General features: G+C 43.5%; 1 protein-coding gene across 5 annotated transcripts in view; it reads left to right on the plus strand.

Annotated features, from left to right (window-relative positions):
• Positions 1-24,428, plus strand: part of CDK15 (cyclin dependent kinase 15) — a 225,216-nt gene that overhangs the window by 149,018 nt on the left and 51,770 nt on the right. For all 5 annotated transcript variants that reach the window (XM_044304650.1, XM_044304651.1, XM_044304649.1 and 2 more), the window contains one exon: positions 13,082-13,130. In XM_044304650.1, coding sequence (XP_044160585.1) covers positions 13,082-13,130 — 49 coding nt within the window. The remainder of the gene's footprint in view (positions 1-13,081; positions 13,131-24,428) is intronic.

Below are 24,428 nucleotides of genomic sequence, written 5' to 3' on the forward strand. Positions count from 1 at the left end.
TCTCAGTTTCAAGCTCCAGAGACTGCCCCATTCCAAAGATACTTTCTGGTCGGATTATTGATGTGGCAGTAGTCTGATCTTGCTGACCAGAGAGGTTTGGCTGCCATTTTGGTTTCTTCAAAGGAATATGAAATGGAGATAAATAGACATATGCTATGTAGGATTTGTAGGGGTCTCCAGAGCTATTCTACAGCACATCTGTTCCGCAGTCTAAATACCACAACGATTCACTCATCTCTGGTTGTGTACTTTATGCAGGTCACATTGGCTGCTTCTGGCAGACATTAGAGGGGTGAGGACAGTTTCAATGGGCTCATGCACAATATGCTCTGGCTGTCACCATCACATCACGAGTTTCCGTTATGGTCAAATAATGACTTTTTAATGATGTCCAGCACTATAACACATTTGCACTTTCTTTTCTTTTTTTTCTTTTTTAAAAGTACAAATCCCCACAAATTACATCACATTATATTACAAAAACTACAATTTACATACAAGAATGCATCAGGCTGGGTTCACATAGGGACGTTGAGTGCTGTCAAGATACAAACAGCTCACATCTGAAAAATGCACTAAAACCGCATGTTTTAGAATAAATGTGTTTTGGTTGTATGTGTGTAAACTTGATGGTTTTTTCTTTAAAGAAACCCAAAACTAAAAATGTCCTGGAAATCCTTGATATATTAAAAAGTACAGCAATTTAAATGAGAATGATGTTTTGGATTAAATGTTAAACACTTAAAAAATAAATACAATGGGTAAAATTTAAATCCTAGTAGGCTTTCAGAAATGCACAAAACACTGCCACAAAGGGATATCATATATACATGGATGTACACAAAAAACACACACATGCACGTATAGACACTATACAAATACATACACATGGTGACCCATTGATAGAAATGTAGAGAGGAGCTCCAGCTCCAGTCTTTATTTAGCATCCATAAAATCCATACAATTACAGGTATTGCACTGCTGACCGTTTCGGCCCTACAGTGGTCCTTCCTCATAGGTAGATGGTGCCAAAATATAATTGTTTATATACAGTATAGCATGAATAGACCAAACAAGTCTAATCACGTAACATAGTCTACAGCGCTGAACCGATCGCATGAAAAAAATCATGTGATCAGGTACAGCAAAATATGTAGACCCATCTAGTGTAGATAACAGGATACGAAAACTGCTTTAGTGGTCACAACTCATATTTTAATAATGGAGAATTAAATCATGCATTTGATTCCTAGCATGTGGAACACAGCTCCCTAATTGGTACATCAAAAAGGTTTTGCAATTCAATCTCCTCCTCTTACAGGGGCAATAACCCTTTCTATATCTTATGCTCTAAAATTTAATTTTTCCGTCACATTAGACACTCCTGGTATCCAGGAATTGCGACCACCCTACAATGCGGCAGCAGTGGCCGTGCATGCACACTATAGGAAAACACTGTTTCCTGGAGTGTGTAAGCACAGCCATCGCTGCTGGATTTCAGGGTGTTCGCAACCCCTGAATACGAACAGTTTATATTGTGATGGCAAAATGAATCCAGCCAGCAAAGGAGACAATATGGACAATCACAATACATTAGTAAATGTCTTGTATTAACTTTTGTCTACATGATACATGACTAATTGCCGAAGTGCCGACAAGCAGCAATAAAATGTTCAAATATATTTGGTCTTGACCAACTACCTGCCGTTAACATATTTCACTGCTCTGTAAAGTTAGGGTGTGTTTGCACATCACGGATTTGATGAGAATTTAGGCACAGATTCTGCACCTAAATTCTTATGAAATGTGCTAACCTTCCAAATCCAATGCAAGTAAATAGTGTTTGCACCACAGAATAAAGAATCATACGCAAAATAACACTTGGACATCATGTGGTACTGTGAATTCCATTGGGGCATAGCAAGCGATTATAATGTCTGTAAAGCGCTATGGAATATGTCAGTGCTATATAAGTAAGTAAATAAATCTAATACCCCAAGTGTTAATTAACACTGGGAATGTCAGTTTATTATGTACTCGGCTGGTGGCCACAAGAAGAGAGACTCACACACTCAATGCAGTACATGACAGGTTAATCCAGAGACCAGGCCAAGGTCAGTTACCAGGAGAGTCGATATAAGCAGGAACAGCAGGCAAAGAATAAATCCCAAAACAAACTAGTAGTCCGTTCACCAGAAAAGTCAATAGAAAGATGCACAGTATAGAGCCCAGATACAAATAAAATCTCAGGCAAGTCAATTAAAAATCTGCAGTCTTAAAGGGGCGATCTCATGACTAATGTACAAAATGAAAATCAACAAAGCTAGAACCAGTCCTGTACCACACGTGGAACCATAGATCTCCCCATTGATTTATCTGCTAGATTTATATCAAGGTGAAAGCTCAAGGGGAGTGTCTTTCCTGCTGCAGCTCAGGGGGCGTGTCTCAGCGCTCCCTATCACAGCTCAGGAGGCGTGTCTAAGCTCAGGAGGCAGTGGAAGGATGAAACTGAGCATGTGCAGCCTTCTCAGTGAGCAGAACAAGGGGAAAAAAACTGCAGGTGACACTATACAGATAGATTGTATTGAAAAACTCAGTAACTATGCTACATTTTTAATTACATGCAAGTACAAAAGTATTCAGATCCAGGTGCTGGTTTGAATGTAGACTATTTTTCATAGGACAACCCCTTTAACCACCTCCGGACCGCCTAACGCGCCGATGCGTCCGGAAGGTGGTTGCTTTTCTCCTCCTGGACGCATCGGCGCGTCATCTCGCGAGACGCGAGATTTCGCCGCAGCCGGCCCGCACATGCGCATCGCGGGCCGGCATTTCATAGAGGAGTATTTCGTCAGGACCTGCCAGCCAGCGATCATTGGCTGGCAGGTTGCTGATTTTCAAAAAAAACAATCGCAGTGCCAGATAGCAGATCATATTTGTAAATATGATCTGTTATATGGCTGCCTGCTCCTCTGCTGGTTCTTTTCGTCGGTTGGATCCAGCAGAGGAGCAGGCTTCACAGTGAGTACACCAACAGTACATACTTAGCCCCAGATCACCCCCCTGAACCCCTATTAACCCTTTGATCACCCCTTCTAGCCCCTGTCAATCACTAGTGAAAGGAAAAAAAGTGATCAGTGCAAACTGTCACTTTTTTTTTTCACTGGTATTGACCGTTAGGTTTTAGGTATAGTTTAGGTCCCTTGGTTAGGTAGTTAGGGATCAGTTAGCGCCCAGCCCACCGCACCGCAGTCCGTTATTCGCTGATTAGCGTATCGCTAATCAGCATTTGTACTTTTATAGTATCTGGAAGTGATCAAAACTGATCACGGTCAGATCTATAACTGTATTAGTGTCACTTTAGGTTCGCCCTCCACCCAAAACGCAGTGTTTGCCCGATCAGGCCTGATCGGTCGCCCACACGTGCGTTCGCCCACACCCGCCCCACCGCAGTGACAAAAAAAAATTTTTTTTTGATCGCTGCACATCCACTTTACACGCACTGCGGCGATAAAAAAATCACTTTTGATATTTTTTATCAACCGCAGCGGCCTCCGGTACTTCGCTAGCCTCCCCTTTGTAAGACAGGCTTGCTTTTTTTACCTGGGTAGTCTCAGGGAATACCCCTAAATTTAGTTGCCCACATGTCAAACAGGGGGTATTCCTCTGAAGAGGCCTACAGGCTTCTGACCCAGTCGGATGAGGAGTGGGAACCCTCATCTGATGAATCCAGCGGGTCAGAATACGAACCTGTAGAAAGCAGCGGCTCTCTGACCCAAAGTTCGGACGAGGAGGCTGAGGTCCCTGATAGAACCAGGCGTACCCGGCCCCGTGTTGCTAGACCGCAGGTTGCGCAGGATCCGCTTCAAGAGCATCAGAGTGGGGCTGGTGCTGCCGGATTACGTGGTGAGGCATACACCAGCAGACCAGCCCATCCTGGACCTAGTACCAGCACTGCCGTACAACCTGGTGAAGTAGCGAGCACCAGAAGGGCAGTTGAAGCTGGTACGGTGGCACGAGCAGTAGTGACCCCGTCGCAGCCACCGCAAAGACGTGCCCGTAGAGCCCCTAGAATCCCAGAGGTGCTGGCAAACCCTGATTGGCAGCCCCCAACTTCAGCCGCACCTGTAGTTCCCCCTTTCACCGCCCTGTCTGGAGTTCGGGTTGAGACAGCTCAGATCGGTTCGGCCCTGGGATTTTTTGAGCTGTTCTTGACTGCGGAGCTCTTAGACATAGTCGTGGCAGAGACAAACCGGTATGCCACACAATTTATAACCGCTAACCCGGGAAGCTTTTATGCCCAGCCTTTCCGGTGGAAACCAGTCCAAGTTTCCGAATTTAAAACTTTTCTGGGCCTCCTCCTCAACATGGGCCTGACAAAAAAGCATGAATTGCGGTCATATTGGTCCACGAACCCAATTCATCACATGCCCATGTTCTCTGGTGCAATGTCCAGGACACGATTTGAGACCATCCTGCGTTTCTTGCACTTTAGTGACAACACCGCCTCCCGTCCCAGAGGCCACCCTGCTTTTGACCGGCTCCACAAAATTCGGCCCCTCATAGACCATTTCAACCAGAAATTTGCAGATTTGTATACCCCTGAGCAAAACATCTGCGTAGACGAGTCCCTAATACATTTTACCGGGCGCCTTGGCTTCAAACAATACATCCCAAGCAAGCGCGCCCGGTATGGGGTCAAATTGTATAAGCTCTGTGAAAGGGCCACAGGCTATACCCACAAATTTCGTGTCTATGAGGGAAAAGATCAGACCCTGGAGCCGGTCGGTTGCCCTGACTACCTGGGGAGCAGTGGGAAGATAGTTTGGGACTTGGTGTCACCCTTATTCGGCAAGGGGTACCATCTTTATGTGGACAATTTTTACACAAGTGTGGCCCTCTTTAGGCATTTGTTTCTAGAACGGATTGGCGCCTGTGGTACCGCGCGAACTAGTCGCGCGGGCTTCCCCCAACGGCTCGTTAGCACCCGTCTTGCAAGGGGGCAGAGGGCCGCACTGTGTAACGAAGAACTGCTCGCGGTGAAATGGAGAGACAAGCGTGACGTTTACATGCTCTCCTCCATTCACGCAGACACGACAATACAAATTGAGCGAGCAACCCGTGTCATTGAAAAGCCCCTCTCAGTCCACGACTATAACCTCCACATGGGAGGGGTGGACTTCAATGACCAGATGTTGTCTCCGTATTTAGTTTCCCGCAGAACCAGACGCTGGTATAAGAAGGTGTCTGTATATTTGATTCAATTGGCGCTGTATAATAGTTTTGTTCTCTACAGTAAGGCTGGGAGAACTGGATCCTTCCTCAAATTTCAGGAAGAGATCATTGAGAACCTCCTGTATCCAGAAGGTTCCGTGGCCCCATCCACCAGTGTAGTTAGCCGTCTACACGAGCGACATTTCCCCAATGTCGTTGCTGGTACCTCAACCCAACCGTCACCCCGAAAAAGATGTCGTGTCTGTAGCAGGAGTGGAATAAGGCGTGACACCCGGTATTTCTGTCCTGACTGTCCTGACCACCCTGCCCTATGCTTAGGGGATTGTTTCCGAAAGTACCACACACAGGTACACCTAGCATAGGGATCACATCTCACCAGGATAGGCACACAGGGCTATTAGGGCCCATTCACTCACACAGCTGCTGCAAACGTCTCCTTTCACATGGGACAAAGTGCATAACGCACTTCGCCACATCTTTGGGCGATTTGCGCTTTGCACATTGACCCATGGGGGAGGAGAGGTTTGTTCTATAAAGGTAAAAAAAAAAAAAAAAAAAAAAAAAAACACCAGTAAGCAAAATGTTAATGTTTAGTTCAAAAAGTTAAAGTTTATGCATTCTGTTCCAAAGTTAATAAAATTATTGCGTTGCGGCCTGGTTTTTTCTTTTTTTTTTTTTTTTCTTTTTTTACCTTCCAGGTGGACCAACCGATGAACTAGCTGCAGCACCGATGTGCATTCTGACAGAAGCATTGCGCTGCTGTCAGATTACACGCAAGTCGGTGTATGCGGCGCTGCAAGACGGGATTTTCTCCTCTGCAGTGACAGATATGTTTGCCGAGGCATACGAGCTGAGGAGGAGGCGGCGTTCCTATGCTTTGGCAAGCACTTTGTATATATATATATATATATATAAAAAAAAAATCCCGGCAATGATTTATTCATCCACATCGATTGATGTGAATGGAGAAATCTGGTTTGCCAGGGCATACGAGCTAAGTGGGTATGGATGTTGGGCGGAGCTCCTATGTCCTGGCAGACGCCATTCCCCTCCTTTTTTTTTGGCAGAGATTTTTTCATCCACATTGATCAATGCGAATGAAGAAATCTGTGCCGTTCATTTTTTTCTTTCAGCCCAGAGGCTGAACGGAAAAAATAATCTCATTACCTGTATGCTCAATATAAGGAGAATAGCAGAAACTCCTAATGCTGGCCATACATGTAATGATTGCGGAGACCCTCAAATGCCAGGGCAGTACAAACACCCCACAACTGACCCCATTTTGGAAAGAAGACACCCCAAGGTATTTGCTGAGGGGCATATTGAGTCCATGAAAGATTTTAATTTTTGTCCTAAGTTAGCAGAAAGTGAGACTTTGTGAGAAAAAACTAAAAAAAAATCAATTTCCGCTAACTTATGCCAAAAAAATACATTTCTATGAACTCACTATGCCCCTCATTGAATACCTTGGGGTGTCTTCTTTCCAAAGTGGGGTCACATGTGGGGTATTTATACTGCCCTGGCTTTTTAGGGGCCCTAAAGCGTGAGAAGAAGTCTGGGATCCAAATGTCTAAAAATGCCCTCCTAAAAGGAATTTGGGCACTTTTGCAGCCTAGATGCGCAAAAGTGTCACACATCTGGTATCGCCGTACTCAGGAGAAGCTGGGGAATGTGTTTTGGGGTGTCATTTTACATATACCCATGCTGGGTGAGAGAAATATCTTGGTCAAATGCCAACTTTGTATAAAAAAATGGGAAAAGTTGTCTTTTGCCAAGATATTTCTCTCACCCAGCATGGTTATATGTAAAATGACAACCCAAAACACATTCCCCAACTTCTCCTGAGTACGGCGATACCAGATGTGTGACACTTTTTTGCAGCCTAGGTGGGCAAAGGGGCGCATATTCCAAAGTGCACCTTTCGGATTTCGCAGGCCATTTTTTACAGATTTTGATTGCAAAGTACTTCTCACACATATGGGCCCCTAAATTGCCAGGGCAGTATAACTACCCCACAAGTGACCCCATTTTGGAAAGAAGACACCCCAAGGTATTCCGTGAGGGGCATGGCGAGTTCCTAGAATTTTTTATTTCTTGTCGTAAGTTAGTGGAATATGAGACTTTGTAAGGAAAAAAGAGAAAAAAAAAAAATCATCATTTTCCGCTAACTTGTGACAAAAAATAAAAAATTCTAGGAACTCGCCATGCCCCTCACGGGATACCTTGGGGTGTCTTCTTTCCAAAATGGGGTCACTTGTGGCGTAGTTATACTGCCCTGGCAATTTAGGGGCCAATATGTGTGAGAAGTACTTTGCAATCAAAATCTGTAAAAAATGACCGGTGAAATCCGAAAGGTGCACTTTGGAATATGTGCCCCTTTGCCCACCTTGGCTGCAAAAAAGTGTCACACATCTGGTATCGCCGGACTCAGGAGAAGTTGGGCAATGTGTTTTGGGGTGTCATTTTACATATACCCATGCTGGGTGAGAGAAATATCTTGTCAAAAGACAACTTTTCCCATTTTTTTATACAAAGTTGGCATTTGACCAAGATATTTCTCTCACCCAGCATGGGTATATGTAAAATGACACCCCAAAACACATTGCCCAACTTCTCCTGAGTACGGCGATACCAGATGTGTGACACTTTTTTGCAGCCTAGGTGGGCAAAGGGGCGCATATTCCAAAGTGCACCTTTCGGATTTCGCAGGCCATTTTTTACAGATTTTGATTGCAAAGTACTTCTCACACATATGGGCCCCTAAATTGCCAGGGCAGTATAACTACCCCACAAGTGACCCCATTTTGGAAAGAAGACACCCCAAGGTATTCCGTGAGGGGCATGGCGAGTTCCTAGAATTTTTTATTTTTTGTCGCAAGTTAGTGGAATATGAGACTTTGTATGAAAAAAAAAAAAAAAAAAAAAATCATCATTTTCCGCTAACTTGTGACAAAAAATAAAAAATTCTAGGAACTCGCCATGCCCCTCACGGAATACCTTGGGGTGTCTTCTTTCCAAAATGGGGTCACTTGTGGGGTAGTTATACTGCCCTGGCTTTTTAGGGGCCCAAATGTGTGAGAAGTACTTTGCAATCAAAATCTGTAAAAAATGACCGGTGAAATCCGAAAGGTGCACTTTGGAATATGTGCCCCTTTGCCCACCTTGGCTGCAAAAAAGTGTCACACATCTGGTATCGCCGGACTCAGGAGAAGTTGGGCAATGTGTTTTGGGGTGTCATTTTACATATACCCATGCTGGGTGAGAGAAATATCTTGGTCAAATGCCAACTTTGTATAAAAAAATGGGAAAAGTTGTCTTTTGACAAGATATTTCTCTCACCCAGCATGGGTATATGTAAAATGACACCCCAAAACACATTGCCCAACTTCTCCTGAGTACGGCGATACCAGATGTGTGACACTTTTTTGCAGCCAAGGTGGGCAAAGGGGCACATATTCCAAAGTGCACCTTTCGGATTTCACCGGTCATTTTTTACAGATTTTGATTGCAAAGTACTTCTCACACATTTGGGCCCCTAAAAAGCCAGGGCAGTATAACTACCCCACAAGTGACCCCATTTTGGAAAGAAGACACCCCAAGGTATTCCGTGAGGGGCATTGCGAGTTCCTAGAATTTTTAATTTTTTGTCGCAAGTTAGTGGAATATGAGACTTTGTAAGGAAAAAAAAAAAAAAAAAAAAAAATCATCATTTTCCGCTAACTTGTGACAAAAAATAAAAAGTTCTATGAACTCACTATGCCCATCAGCGAATACCTTAGGGTGTCTTCTTTCCGAAATGGGGTCACTTGTGGGGTTTTTCTACTGTTTGGGCATGGTAGAACCTCAGGAAACATGACAGGTGCTCAGAAAGTCAGAGCTGTTTCAAAAAGCGGAAATTCACATTTTTGTACCATAGTTTGTAAACGCTATAACTTTTACCCAAACCATTGTTTTTTTGCCCAAACATTTTTTTTTTATCAAAGACATGTAGAACAATAAATTTGGTGAAAAATTTATATATGGATGTCTTTTTTTTTGCAAAATTTTACAGCTGAAAGTGAAAAATGTCATTTTTTTGCAAAAAAATCGTTACATTTTGATAAATAACAAAAAAAGTAAAAATGTCAGCAGCAATGAAATACCACCAAATGAAAGCTCTATTAGTGAGAAGAAAAGGAGGTAAAATTCATTTGGGTGGTAAGTTGCATGACCGAGCGATAAACGGTGAAAGTAGTGTAGTGCCGAAGTGTAAAAAGTGGCCTGGTCATGAAGGGGGTTTCAGCTAGCGGGGCTGAAGTGGTTAAATCCCCCACCTAGCTCTGGGATTGAACACAGTGTCAGAAACCTAATTGGATCGGCTTCCAGTCCCACTGACAGGTCGACCAGCTGGGACTTGTCAGCATGGCAACCCTCCCAGCACAGCCATGCATAGTGATTTGGCTGGAGAACTCCGGACACCTATAAAATTCAAGGGATCAATTCACAGGTCTGATTTTCGGCACTGCACATTTGTCATGCACTATTCTTTTCCGTGTTACAATCCAAGTATACAGATGCACACAGATGACATACAGAATGACATATGTCTGCAGGGGCGTAGCTATAGGGGGTGCAGAGGTAGCAGTCGCTACCGGGCCCAGGAGCCTGAGGGGGCCAAAAGACCCTTGTGGTGCATAAGAAGACACCAGTATTATAGAAAGTGCATGTTACACCTCTAGCTCAAGGGGGTGCCGTTTAAATTTTTGCCTCGGGCAGCACGAAGGCCTTGTGCTTCCTGCCCCTAGCCACAAAGCACTGAGGGAAGGGGGGCCCCAAGCTGAACTCTTGCACCAGGGCCCATGAGCCATTAGCTACGCCCCAGCGTTGGTCTCTGTCTCTATTTTAAAGAATAAGTCCAATCAAAGCACATTGTTTCAGCATTGCTTGGCTTACCTCAGTTTAAGGGCTCATGCACACAAACATATTTGTTTTCCGTTTCTTTTCCGTTTTTTTTTACGGGTCTGTATTCACTTCAATGGGGCTTGGAAAAAAACAAAAATGACTGTGCATTCTGTGTCCATATGTCAGCATGTCTGTTCCACAAAAAAAGATAAAACATGTACTATTCTTGTCCGTTTTGTGACAAGGACAGGCATTGTTACAATTGATCCACAAAAAAAAACAAAAAACGGATCAACACAGAGGTCACACGGATGTTATTGGTATTTTGGGGAACCGAGTTTTGCCGCACTTGTCCACAGGTTGTGTGTGGTATTGCAAATGAGCCCCCTTCACTTGAGTAAAACTGAACTGCAATACAAATCCAACCTGTGTACAAGTGTGGCGCTGTTCATGGAAGAACACAGTTATTTCATTTTAATCCTGTACAACCCGTTACCATTGATCAATCAGTCATGAGATCCGCCAGTTACGCTACCTTATGCTCAGTCAGAGGTGCCGTCGTCTTGCATTATTTCACTCTACATACATAATGTACATCTGCAGGGAGAAGTAGCTGAACAAGCCCTTCAGGAGACACCTCCTTATACTCAGCTTTACCACCTACCTGCTCTTTACATCACATACAGTTGTTCTGATGTGTCTCATGGAGAGAATGAGTAGACTTATTCACAGTGCCATACAACCATCAGGTCACTTTCAATACATTGTATTCAAATTGTTTTGATTTCTTTCTACCCTGAAGAGATTAAAGGGTCTCTATGAATTATGTATGCTTTCCACTGCTTTGATAGTTTTGCAGTTGCTTCAGTTCACTTTTGGGCAATACTCGGTATTGAATGTGGCACTTGTTAATAAAACAATCTGCAAACATCAAGAAGACAGAAGATTAGAAAGAAAGAGGGAGTTTTTCCCACAAGCTCGTTGCTCCTTAAAGATACCATCTTCCAGCAGACCCCCAACGGCAATATGAAATAACAGCACATCAGTATTTGTCTGCCGTTCTATATAAAATAATATTAATATTGCAGATCGGGGGCATGCGGAAACAATTCAGACCTCAATGCGAGCTTCAAGTGAAATGCAAAGTAAAAGCGTAGAAGCAAAAAAAAAAAAGAATAAAACGCCATTTACTTATTCATGAACATGTTTGATATTTTATTCTAGTTATTTTTTTTTTAATTTGAAATGTAGAAAATAAGAGGTTTTCTGAAATGTTAATACTGATGACCTTTCCTCTGGATAGATCATCAGTATCTGATGGGGAAGGGGGGTCTCCAACACCTGGGAACCCCGTCGATCAGCTGTTTGAGAAGGCAGCAGCGCTCGCAATAGCGCCACGGCCTTCTTGCTGCTTTCCCTAGGCCAAGTCACGTCACGTTCATCGGTCACAAGGCCTAGGCACAGCTCAGCGCCATAGTAGTGTTTGGGGCTGATCTGTGATACCAAGAACAGCCGCTGTACAATGTACGGTGCTATGCTTGGTGAGCTCACAGACAGGAGCACCTCTGCCTTCTCAAACAGCTGATTGGTGGGGGTCCCCACTGATCAGATACTGGACCCCCACTGATCAGATACCAATGAACTAGAAGAAAAGGTCATCAGTATTAAAATCTCGGAAAACCCTTTTAGAGAGCCTCTGTAAGCATGATCAACCTTATTAAATCAGGCATATTGCCTGGTAGGGTTGATCATGCTGATTAAAATGGTACCTTACTTCGCTTTGTACGTAGCAGCGTTCCTTAGAGATCAGCATTTTTATTATACTAATTAGCACTTTCGAGCACCAGAGGGCCCGGGCAGAAGGCTTGGTGCACCCCCTTTCCAACTCCCTTCTCCTCTATGCATGCCCCCTCCCCTTTCATTGATATGAACCCTCCAATATCATTCTTGGGCCCCTCCAAAAAAAAAATGTTGGTGACAGAGTGGTCTTATAATGTAACAAATAGTCATTGGTGGTCTAGTGGTGTGGAACCACTAATAATGGTGTCAATGTGTGCTGTGGATAACATGCAAGTCCTGGCATTTATTGGTGGCTGTGTATGGGCAGTAGAGAATACTCACCTCACCATCCTCCCAGCAGCTGTGCTCCTCCCCTCTCAGTGAAGCTGCTGGCGCCTCCACTTCCGCGTCGACTGACTTTGTTGGTGACATCATAAGGTCCTTATGGCTCATAGATTTTAGTCACAACCAGTGGACATGTACAAAGCAGTTCACCGCTCTGTACACATTAAACTGACATTATTCTGATGATGATGGCCAGTTTAAATATAATAAAATATCGAAAGTTATTTTCAGAGGTGAGCGAATTTCATATTTAGAAATTCGTTCACGCGTTGTTTACTGGTAAAAGGTGAATTGCGTTATTGATTCTGTTACCACGGACCATAACGCAATTCTATGACGGTTATTCATTCCCTCAAAATAGAAGTCTATGGGCTGCAAAACGGATCTGTCCCGTTTCCGTTATGCAGGGGAGGCCTCTCCTGCATAACGGAAACTGGATGGATCCGTTTTGCATCCCATAGACTTCTATTATGACGGAATGAATAACTGAATGCCTCTAAAGGCATTCCGTTATGCATTCCGTCATAGAATTGCGTTATGGTCCGTGGTAACGTAATCCATAACGCAATTCACCTTTTACCAGTAAACGAAGAGTGAACAAATTTCATAACCTGAAATTCGCTCATCTGTAGTTATTTTATATGTTAGAAGTTTCCATCAGTGACCATCTGAAGAGAAATTGTTGACTGCTGCATGTAAAAGCAACTATCACCTCCACTCACGGTCAGGCAACTGCTGAAATCAATCAATTTATCTACCCATCTGTCTATCATCTATTTATTTATCAATCATGTGTTGATTAAATTGATTTTCATACATTTTATCTTTTATGCTTTTTTAGAATGGCTTACATTAAGTGGGAAGCAGCCGTTTGGAAATGTCTGGGACAGGTAAGCCAAGGTATTACAATACCATATGCATGAAAAATAAAATGTATAATACATATAACTGCACACAGCAGGGATTATTCTTGCTACAAGCAACTGCGTAACTCAGAGGCTCATAAATTAGATAATTGCAAATGTATTTTCTTCTCTAATATACAGTAGTGTTAAAAAGAAATAGCAGTAAGATTAAAAAAGCTAATAAAGCGCAAAATCATTATAACTTTTATTTATGCAAATGTACTGGAAATACTACACATTCAATTCCAAATCAAAACAACAATAATAATAATGTCTCCAGTTTGTGTTAATCCTTTACAGAATGTAAAGAAAAAGGAATATTAGGCTATTAAAAAAAATAGGAGTGCCAGCATTGTTCTCTAAAAACTCAAAAATGCATTGTATAAACTGAAAAAATATTTGAGATTTCACTTAACTCTGAAGTGATATTTAGTGGCATAACCATTGTTTCTGAGATCTGACATCTGTGTTGCTTGGAGTCAAGCAAATTCTGGCACCTCTGAACAGGTATTCCAGCCCAGGATGATTGGACTACATTTCACAGTTCGTCTGCATTTTTGGGTTTTGCCTCATAAGAGCATCATGGGCCTGGGCCTGAAGATTTTAATGGGCCTTTTTTATATAAAGTGCATCAGTCATATGTTTTATGCATATGAAATTACCAGCATAGCTGAATAGATGTTGATGTATCGATACCTTGCATACCTTTATAGAATCTGTTCTTTAGCCTTTACATAGCTTACATTTTTTTTAAGTAAAACACTTATGGGGGCACAGAGTGTCAAAAGAGGTGTGGTAGGGGGTCCTCTTTGCCCTCCAGACCGTAAAACCTCTCCCATGTGAAGTCACACCCGCTCCTTTGGTTGACACCAATGGCTCACTTGACAGCGACGTGTTGAGATCCTGCACATGTGCCATGAATGGGTGAATGGGGATTGCGGTACACAAATGTGGAGTCTGTAGGAACCTGAGACTGTCCATGCACTGCAATCCCCATTCACAGCGCATACGGGATGCCCCCAGTTGAGCTAATGTCCCCATAGTGCCCCCATAATGTGCCACTATAAAATACCCCTATATAGTGCCCCCAGTAAATTCCCCCATAGTGATCCTCTCCCCCCTTCCTCCTAGTGCCCCCCATAATGTACCAGTATAAAATGCCCCATATATAGTGCCCCAGTAGATATCCTCAGTGTCCCCCATAATTTGCAAGTATAAAATATCCCTTCTTAGTGCCCCCCGTAGATGACCCCATAGTTCTCCTCTCCCCCACAGTACCCTCCATGATGGGTCCCAGTATAAAATGCTACTGTACAGAGCCCCCCATATAAAATACCCCTTCTTTGTGGCCACAGTAGATGCCCCTATAGTGCCCACCAATATTGTGCCAGTAAAAAGTGCCCCCAATAATATGCCAGTAAAAAGTGCCCCCAATAATGTGCCAGTAATAATTGCCCCCCAATAATGTGCCAGTAAAATGTGCCCCCATAGATGCCCAAAATCATGTGCCAGTAACAAAAGTCCCCCCAATCATGTGCCAGTAACAAGAGCCCCCCCAATCATGTGCCAGTAACAAGAGCCCCCCATCATGTGCCAGTAACAAGAGCACCCCCCAATCATGTGCCAGTAACAAGAGCCCCCCAATCATGTGCCAGTAACAAGAGCAATCCCCAGGCCCCCAATCATGTGCCAGAAACAAGAGCACCCTCCCCCCAATCATGTGCCAGGAACAAGAGCACCCCCAATCATGTGCCAGGAACAAGAGCACCCCCAATCATGTATCAGGAACAAGAGCCCCCCAATCATGTGCCAGTAACAAGAAGCCCCCCATCATGTGCCAGTAACAAGAGCCCCCCATCATGTTCCAGTAACAAGAGCCCCCCCTCATGTGCCAGTAACAAGAGGCCCCCCAATCATGTGCCAGTAACAAGAGCCCCCAATCATGTGCCAGTAACAAGAGCCCCCCAATCATGTGCCAGTAACAAGAGCCCCCCATCACGTGCCAGTCACAAGAACCCCCCCATCATGTGCCAGTAATAAGAGGCCCCCCACATTATGTGCCAGTAACAAGAGCCCACCCATCATGTTCCAGTAACAAGAGCCCCCCCATCATGTTCCAGTAACAAGAGCCCCCCATCATGTGCCAGTAACAAGAGCCCCCCATCATGTGCCAGTAACAAGAGCCCCCCCATGATGTGCCAGTAACAAGAGACCCCCCATGATGTGCCAGTAACAAGAGGCCCCCCCATCATGTGCCAGTAAAAGTATTGTAATTGTACATATTAAAAAAAACACTTATACTTACCTCCGTGTCAGCGATGTGACGCAGGCCTCTTCCGGCCTGTGTCCCGCGCTGTACGGGAGTCAGGCGGCGTGATTACATCATTGTGCCGCCTGCAGCGGCCTCTGATAGGCTGCCGGCCTAGTGCCAGCAGCCTATCAGAGTCACAGGGAAGGGACACGCCTCTCCCTCCCCTGCCTCGCCGCAACACAATCATGTGTATCGCTGTCCTGAGGACGGCGATACAGATGACTATGGAGATGAGCGCTCATCTCCCTGTGCCCTGCCGCCGCCTCCTAGCGGGCTACTGGGCCTATTTTCACGCAGGGGCGTGGAGCTGCAGCTCCATCTGCCCCTACGTTAATCCGGCCCTGCTAAAAAGAACAATTTTGCCTTCGTCAGCCCACAAAATGTAGTGCCATTTCTCTTTAGGCCAGTCAGTGTGTTCCTTGGCAAATTTTATCCTATTCAGGACATGTCTTTTTATTGAACAATGGGACTTTGTAGGAAATTCGTGCTTCCCTTAATTGTCTTTTGTTTGTGGCAGTACTCACTGGTAACTTCAGATCTTCTTTGATCTTTCTGGGGGTGAACAATGGCTGAGCCTTTGCCATTTTGGCTGTTCTTCCATCTAGTCGAACAGTAGTTCCCCTCTCCCTTCCGCGTATTTCAGGTTTTGGTTGCCACTTAAGACATTTGAGATCATTTTAGCTGAGCAGCCTATCATTTGCAACACTTCTGTATATGTTTTTTCCTGTCCAGTCAACATTTTAATCAAAGTATATTCTTCATCAGAATAGTGTCTGGCATGGCCCATTTTCCCCAGTATTTCAGAAGGAAATGCACTATTACCAACATGTGCAACATATACCACCTTCTTACTTTAAATAAGCGCCAAGATTGACACCTGTTATTCCACAGAATTAATGACTCACTGCTATTATTTTGAGCATGCCCCTTTCAATTAATTATTCAGTTACTCAATGAGCGGCAGGCATGTCCTAATGGTAGGGTCTGTTTTTTTCTCTATTACTCTGCTACACATACAAGTAAATGATTTGCTATGCAGAAATATCACTTCTTCAAAAAATAGTAATTTATCAGGTTAATAATGTTTGGCTGCTATTTTTTGAACATTACTGTACGTAGAATCAACTGTACTGATCCAGAGCTTCAGTAAGCATGCAGAAATGGAATTCTCAGCAACTTTTCCAAAGGTTTTGGCTAAATGTATGGGCTCCTAGAAGAATCCAGCCCTCCCCCAAACAGTCTTCTTGTCCACCCCCACAACCACCTTACTCTAAGCCTAACCCTGACACACACTAGGGACCACACAGAACTCCTTAAAAACGTTCCATAGCCCCTGCAATGTCTAAACACTACTTTTGACCAGATGTGATGTCCTTAGATGATCTCAACCTCCCAGGGTTCCATACACATTTTGCTTTACCCTTTCCCAAACCTCCTTACTGACTGTAGATGGATGTATAATAGTCTATATCATGTGCTTCGCATGTCGAAGGCAGCAGAGGTAACTGCGGTCTAATTGTTACCATTCACTAGCCATGAATGCCTCCATTACAATCAGTTCTTTCTGCGAATAAACATTCAGTGTACATCCAAATCATAAACTGGCTGATCCAATGGTTTTGTGAGATTCAGATCTACGAAACATCATTCTGGATGATAAATCTGGTGAATATTTAGACTGTAGTTTACTTTTATGCAACCTATTAGTTGTCTTACTTTATGTCAGAATTTTGCTGCACATTTTTTGACAAATCTTCACCCCTTTCCGGTAGGCCATGCTCTTTTCCTGCTAGGCAACACTGTCTTGTCGGACACCAGTTTTATTTCACAAATTATGACTGTATTCTGATGCCTCTTGATTGGTACGAGATAGCAGCCAATCTATGTCTCCCGCATTAGTGTACTGTCAGCTGAAGCCGAGAACTGCAGGTTCAGCCAACAGTCTTATATGTATAGGGAGCCCATGACTCTCTCCTGACAGATGATACCGGGGAAGAGAAGAATCTTCATATTGCCTGATCCTTTTGACCCCCCAAGAGAAAAGTCACTACCAGAAGCGTCTTTCTCCTCTCCATTCAATAACAACACATACATGATCAGCCAAACCGCACAAGTATGTGTGTGGAGATGTTGGAAGATAGCTGAATGATTGACCAACTTTAACGTTGAATACTTGACTGTAGTTTACAACAAAAAGACGTGTACGAAGGATGAGCAAATCAATTCTACCGATTCAGAATTCGTCCTGAATTTCCCCAAAGGTTTGGATTGTAACAAACCCAAATTTTTTCTATTCATTTTGGGCAAATGAGAGAGAAAGAGAAAGTGAAGGAGGGAGAGAGAGAGATTTTTTTCTTATGGAAGCTGCCAAGTATGCATGAGCATCATAACTTATCGTTCCTCTGGGTCTCTGAGAAAAATTAGCACATCTTATATCTGCTGGCATCAGATAAGCTTAGAAAAGCTAATTTGAATATATTTCCTAGAAACTCAGAGGGGCATTTCTTTGCCTACAATACTCCACACATGTACTATGCATACTAGGCGATCTCCGTAATGAGAAAGGGTACCCCCCCAGGCAACACATATATATTGCAGAAAAACCGAGAGTAGCATACTAGGGACTAGCACAGGTCCTCCAAAATGCTTTCTAGGAAAATAGTGCTCTCAAAAAGGTTTTCTAAGGGTACTTTCACATTAGCGGCAGGACGGATTCGACAGCCTGTTCACCCTGTTGGATCCGTCCTGCCGCTATTTTGCCATGCCGTCCGGACTGCCGCTCTGTCCCCATTGATTATAATGGGGACAGGGGCAGAGCTGTCGGATCCGTCCTGCCGCTAGTGTGAAAGTAGCCTATGGTTCTGTTCATACCATATTTATGACCTTCATCAGATGTATACAACATATCCAGGCATATACTTTGCAGGCTTGTGTTAATATATATTTTTTTATTTAAACAGTACTAAAAAAAAAAGGCAAATGATGAACCACACAAAAGCAGTATATATTAATGTATATATTTTTTTCATAATGGAATTGAATGACAGATGCAAACATATAGGTGTACGGGGACAGTTTGTCATCTTCAGTTCTCTGACAGCTGAATCTCATGATGATCATTAATACATAATGTGAGTGACAACTTCTGATCTCCACAAAGGTCTGGAGATCTAGTGTTGTCACCAACTACAAGTCGCTCGGTTGCTAAGCAGCAACCAAAACCCTATTGAATAATTACAAATAAAAATTCAACACTGCTTTTGCAGTACTGAGAGTCTCTTGGAATAAACTGGAGTTTTCACTTTTAACATGCAGCTGACAGATATCATTGTCCTCCACGTATTATATTTTACCACGTTATGTTTCCAGTATAGGCTTTAAACATTGATTCAAACAAAACCCCTGTGTTGAAAATCACCATTGTGATGTTGTGTCCACATTTCAAAGAAGATGATACTCGGGCATTCATTCACACACCTGTCTCCCTGAGACTCTTTCTCACCCCATCACCTGACACAACACAGACTATGGCACCTGCAGGCCTCCCTCAGCCAGCCAGCCGTAAAAATATGTGCCCCATCCCTCACGCTATACACTACAATATGTGAGCCTGAGCATGAAACACTTGAACAGATGGCAGCAAGGGAGGGGTCTCGCCCTCAAAAGGAAGCCCCAACTGGGACTGTCAAAGGCAAGTAGACTAGAAACTTGTGTCTAACAAGAGCAGTAACACTGAAAGCTCTCACATGACTTGCCATTTGTTGTGTGAGAGAATTTGCTGAATTCATTATCAATTTAGTGTGAGGAAACCTTCATAGGTCGTACAAGACAACAACATGACCACATCAAACCGTTTCTGCACTGTAAAGACCTATGAAATGAAAGAGGTACACATTTAGTCACTGATTTCTATAGATTTATTTTATTATCTGTTTATTGCTATTGTGTTCACCAAGAACTACCATGTAACATATCGGACCTCAGGTATTAAATAATAGTGACTCAAATGTGGCTTAAAACTAGCAAAACAGACATTTTGAAGGTAAAAATAGTGTTTTTAAATCTCAAACATTTTCTCACGCCATTAAATAGTCAAATTGAATGCTTTTACATTTAACACCCAATGCCCTTTATAAGAAGAAACAAGGGGCCGTCATTGATGGAAAATATGTGCCACCGAGGTTCCTGGCCTCGGTGAGGTAAGAACCGGGTTTTTCCCTGAAGTGTCAGTTTTGCCGTTGCAGTCTGACACTTCAGCTGTTAGTATGGCTGTAAAGCCGATCCGGGCCGGTTCTTATTGGAAGCAGCCAAAGAGCAGGGTGGGTGGCTGTTCCCCACGGTTTCAGGCCGGGTATTGGGCTGGAATATAAAAACCCAGCACGTTCAGCTGGTGTGGATTATCATCCATGTCAGAGAAGCTGTGGAGTCTGTGTCTTGAGAGCCTCATGCTGGGGAAACAGGCCTCTAAAGCCTGCTGTGGACTGCGGGTGGAAAACTGCTGACCAGGTGATGGTTTTTTGCACTATAGACTTCGTGTGGTGTGAACAGGCACCAAAACTGAACACCGTTACTTTTGGCTTATTTTTCCTTATGTGTGAATAAAACACTGAACTTTGCTTTACAACCTTGTTTTTGCCTCTGTACTGCGTCCGCTTACCCTGCCTACCAGAGCAAATCCCGACACCTTATAGGGGTTGTCTCACTAAAGGTAAAGCTATGCAATAAATAGGGCAAGTTTTGTAATATGCATGCAATAAAAATAGTTAGTTTTTTATATGCATTATGTTTTTCTCTCTGGTAGTGCCCCATGCTGTTTATCCCTTTGGTCCACTTTCTCCTGCATTCAGTGGTGGACTAACATGCCCAATAGCCTCCCTTCCTCCTCTCAGTGCTGGCATAGCTAGAAGGTGAAGTGGTCCAGATATCTTTCATGCATTCATCTTTCCATCTAAATTCATAGAAATAGACAGCTGTAGCTCTCTCTAGAGACAGCGGAGAAGGTAACTGTGGGGCATTACATACCATATGTATCTCTGGGGCTATATGTGGGGGACAACTTTCTATGCAGGGGAGGAAATGGTTAACAAGAGCTAATTCAATGCATCCTGGGAGATGGAGGTACTTGGTTAAATCATGTGACGAGGCGAGCCCGCCCACAGAAACGGTAGAAAGTGAGTAAAACAAAAAGTTTTAAATTCGCGGGATAACCCCTTTATGGAGGCTTATGACAAGTTAGTTTTAGTAAGCATTTTCATTGCCACATAACATTTCTGGAGCATCTATTCTTATGACTTCCCACTAGATGTTTTTGAATGAATAAAGGTCCAACTGTTTTGCGGTTCCAGTTGGGGGATGTCCCTACATAGTCCGACACCATCCAATCAGTGCTGCCAGTGGCAGACTATGTAAGTTGGACCTTCTGGCAATTCAGGAAACTTATAGGAGGAATAATAGCAGAATGGTACAACATAGATTCATAAGAACAGATGCTCCAGAATTGTTATTACATGGGGAATGCAAGTAGTTACTAAAACATGTGGTGACAGGTGACAGCTCCTCCTTAAATATGATGCTGTAGAGTATCTGTAGTTCTCAGTTGCACCTTTTATTCCTAATCTTGGAAAAAGTATACCTTTCAACAGGATGCCACGACCTGCTGAGGCCTGTATTTGTGTAGTTTCCTCTGGCTAAACCATTTTCCTTCTACAAGCTAAAAACATACTGATAGGTGAATGTGGAATTTAGATTAGGACCACTATTGGGGACAGGAACCAGATACCTTTACACAGGCCAATTATTGGTAACAAGCATTCAAAGGAATGTTTGTTTCCGATAATTGGCCCAATCCTTGGCTGATGTAAAAGGGCACACAGATGCAAAGCCTTGAGAGCAGGCCTTATGTAAAAGCTAGAATAAGGATCCTCTTAATACTTGGGTGATGGTGGGCAGTAAATGCTGATCATTGATATACAAGGTGATCGGCGGTCATTTATAGTGCCTTTCACATGACCTCATGTAAAGTGAGAGTGCAAACAATCTTTATTACGATCATTCACTTTGTAAACTATCTGCAGCACATCCCCTACTTACATAGGGTTATGTGCTGGTGACGAATGATGGTTTTGAGTGCCCAATGAATGGACAAACAAGTATTTTCTCGTTTGTTGGGTGATTATTGCCACCTTTGCACAAACTTATTATCAGAAACTAGTGTTCGTTGGAATGTTCATTCCCAATAACTGGCCCAATCTTTGGCCAGTGTAAAAAGACCCAAATCATGTGAAGCCAAATTGACCTGGGTTCCAGAGCACCCTAAATGCAATCTAGAGACTGTCCCATTAAACTGTGTCAACCAGAGAATTTTCCCATACACAGTGAGTGCTCAGCCAGAAAATGCCCACACACAAGGTGCCCACACAGTCAGAGAGTGCTCACGCACAAGGTGCCCAGTCAGAGAGTGCCCACACACAAGGTGCCCAGCCAGAGAATGCCTTCATACACAAGGCCCCAGCTAGAGAATGTCCCTATACATATACAGTCAGGTCCATAAATATTGGGACATCAACACAATTCAAAATTTGTTGGCTCTATACACCACCACAATGGATTTGAAATGAAACAAAACAACATTAAGTGCTTTAACTGCAGGCTGTCAGCTTTAATTTAAGGGTATTTACATCCAAATCAGGTGAATGGTGTAGGAATTACATCTGTTTGCAACTGTGCCTCCCACTTGTTAAGGAACCAAAAGTAATGGGACAGAATAATAATCCTAAATCAAACTTTCACTTTTTAATACTTGGTTGCAAATCCTTTGCAGTCAATTGCAGACTGAAGTCTGGAACGCATAGACATCAACAGACGCTGGGTTTCATCCCTGGTGATGCTCTGCCAGGCCTCTACTGCAACTGTCTTCAGTTCCTGCTTGTTCTTTGGGCATTTTCCCTTCAGTTTTGTCTTCAGCAAGTGAAATGCATGCTCAATCGGATTCAGGTCAGGTGAATAACTTGGCCATTGCATAACATTCCACTTTTTTCCCTTAAAAACTCTTTGGTTGCTTTTGCAGTATGCTTTGGGTCATTGTCCATCTGCACTGTGAAGCGCCGCCCAATGAGTTCTGAAGCATTTGGCTAAATATGAGCAGATAATATTGCCCAAAACACTTCAGAATTCATCCTGCTGCTTTTGTCATGAGTCATATCATCAATAAATACAAGAGAACCAGTTCCATTGGCAGCCATACATGCCCACGCCATGACACTACCACCACTACCATGCTTCACCGATGAGGTGGTATGCTTAGGATCATGAGCAGTTCCTTTCATTTTCCATATTCTTCTCTTCCCATCACTCTGGTACAAGTTGATCTTGGTCTCATCTGTCCATAGGATGTTGTTCCAGAACTGTGAAGGCTTTTTTAGATGTCGTTTGGCAAACTCTAATCTGGCCTTCCTGTTTTTGAGGCTCACCAATGGTTTAATCTTGTGGTGAACCCTTTGTATTTACTCTGGTGAAGCCTTCTCTTGATTGTTGACTTTGACACACATACACCTACCTCCTGGAGAGTGTTCTTTATCTGACCAATTTTTGTGAAGGATGTTTTCTTCACCAGGGAAAGAATTATTTGGTCATCCACCACAATTGTTTTCCGTGGTCTTCCGGGTCTTTTTGTGTTGCTGAGCTCACCGGTGCGCTCCTTCTTTTTAAGAATAGTTGAAACAGTTGTTTTGGCCAAGCCTAATGTTTTTGCTATCCCTCTGATGGGTTTGTTTTGGTTTTTTTCAGCCTTGTGATCGCTTGCTTCACTGATAGTGACAGCTCTTTGGATGTCATCTTGAGAGTTGACAGCAACAGATTCCAAATGCAAATAGCACACTTGAAATTAACTCTGGACCTTTTATCTGCTCATTGTAATTGGGCTAATGAGGGATTAACACGCACCTGGCCATGGAACAGCTGAGAAGCCAATTGTCCTATTACTTTTGGTCCCTTAACAAGTAGGAGGCACATATGCAAACTGTTGTAATTCCTACACCGTTCACCTGATTTGGATGTAAATACCCTCAAATGTCCCAATATTTATGGACCTGACTGTAGCTCAAGCCAGACAATGTCCCCATACAAAGTGTCCAGAAGGCAGTCCCCTATACAAAGTGTCAGGAAGGCGGTGCCCCATACAAAGTGTCCAGCCAGAGAGTGTCCCATATAAAGTGTCCAGTAGGGAGTGCTCCATACAAAGTGCCCAGCCAGACATTGTCTACATACACAGTGCCGCAGCCAGAGATTGCCTCCATACTTTCTGTTCCAGCCACAGAATGCCCCCATATAAAATGTCCAGCCAGAGAGCGTCTTCATACAAAGTGTCAAGCAGAGAGTCCCCTATACAAAGTGTCCAGCCAAAGGATACTCCATACAATATGTCCAGCCAAAGACTGCCCCCATACAAAGTGTCCAGCTATAGAGTGCCCCCATACAAAGTGTCCAGCCAGAGACTGCCCCCATACAAAGTTCCCAGCCAGAGAGTGCTCCATATGTCGAGCCAGGGACTGCCCACATACAAAGTGTCCAGCCAGAGTGTGCCCCCATAAGCAGCACCCCAGCCAATAAGTTGCTGAATACAAACAGCAAATGTTCACTCACATGTCACGTCCTCTCCTAGCATTAAGATCTGTCATCAATATCAGCAGAGATCAGAGTCGGGGAAGTGTTCAGTTCACCACAGTAGTGAGTGACAGAAAGCTCCAGCTGAAAAGATTTCTGACTCTCCTTGTTTTCAGGGAGGTTTGCATGAATTATATCAGAAAAAGGACCCAGATAGGTGAGGGTGTAACCTATATGGCATATTCCTGGAGGCTTTGTTTCACTCTATCACCACTATATGCCAATATAAGATATCACTTTTAATGAAATTCCCTCAAAGAATCCAGCTCCAATTTGTGTGTTACGGCATGATAATTTGAGACTGGTCTTTT

The sequence above is a fragment of the Bufo gargarizans genome, chromosome 8 (genome assembly GCF_014858855.1).
Source record: "Bufo gargarizans isolate SCDJY-AF-19 chromosome 8, ASM1485885v1, whole genome shotgun sequence".
NCBI lineage: Eukaryota > Metazoa > Chordata > Amphibia > Anura > Bufonidae > Bufo > Bufo gargarizans.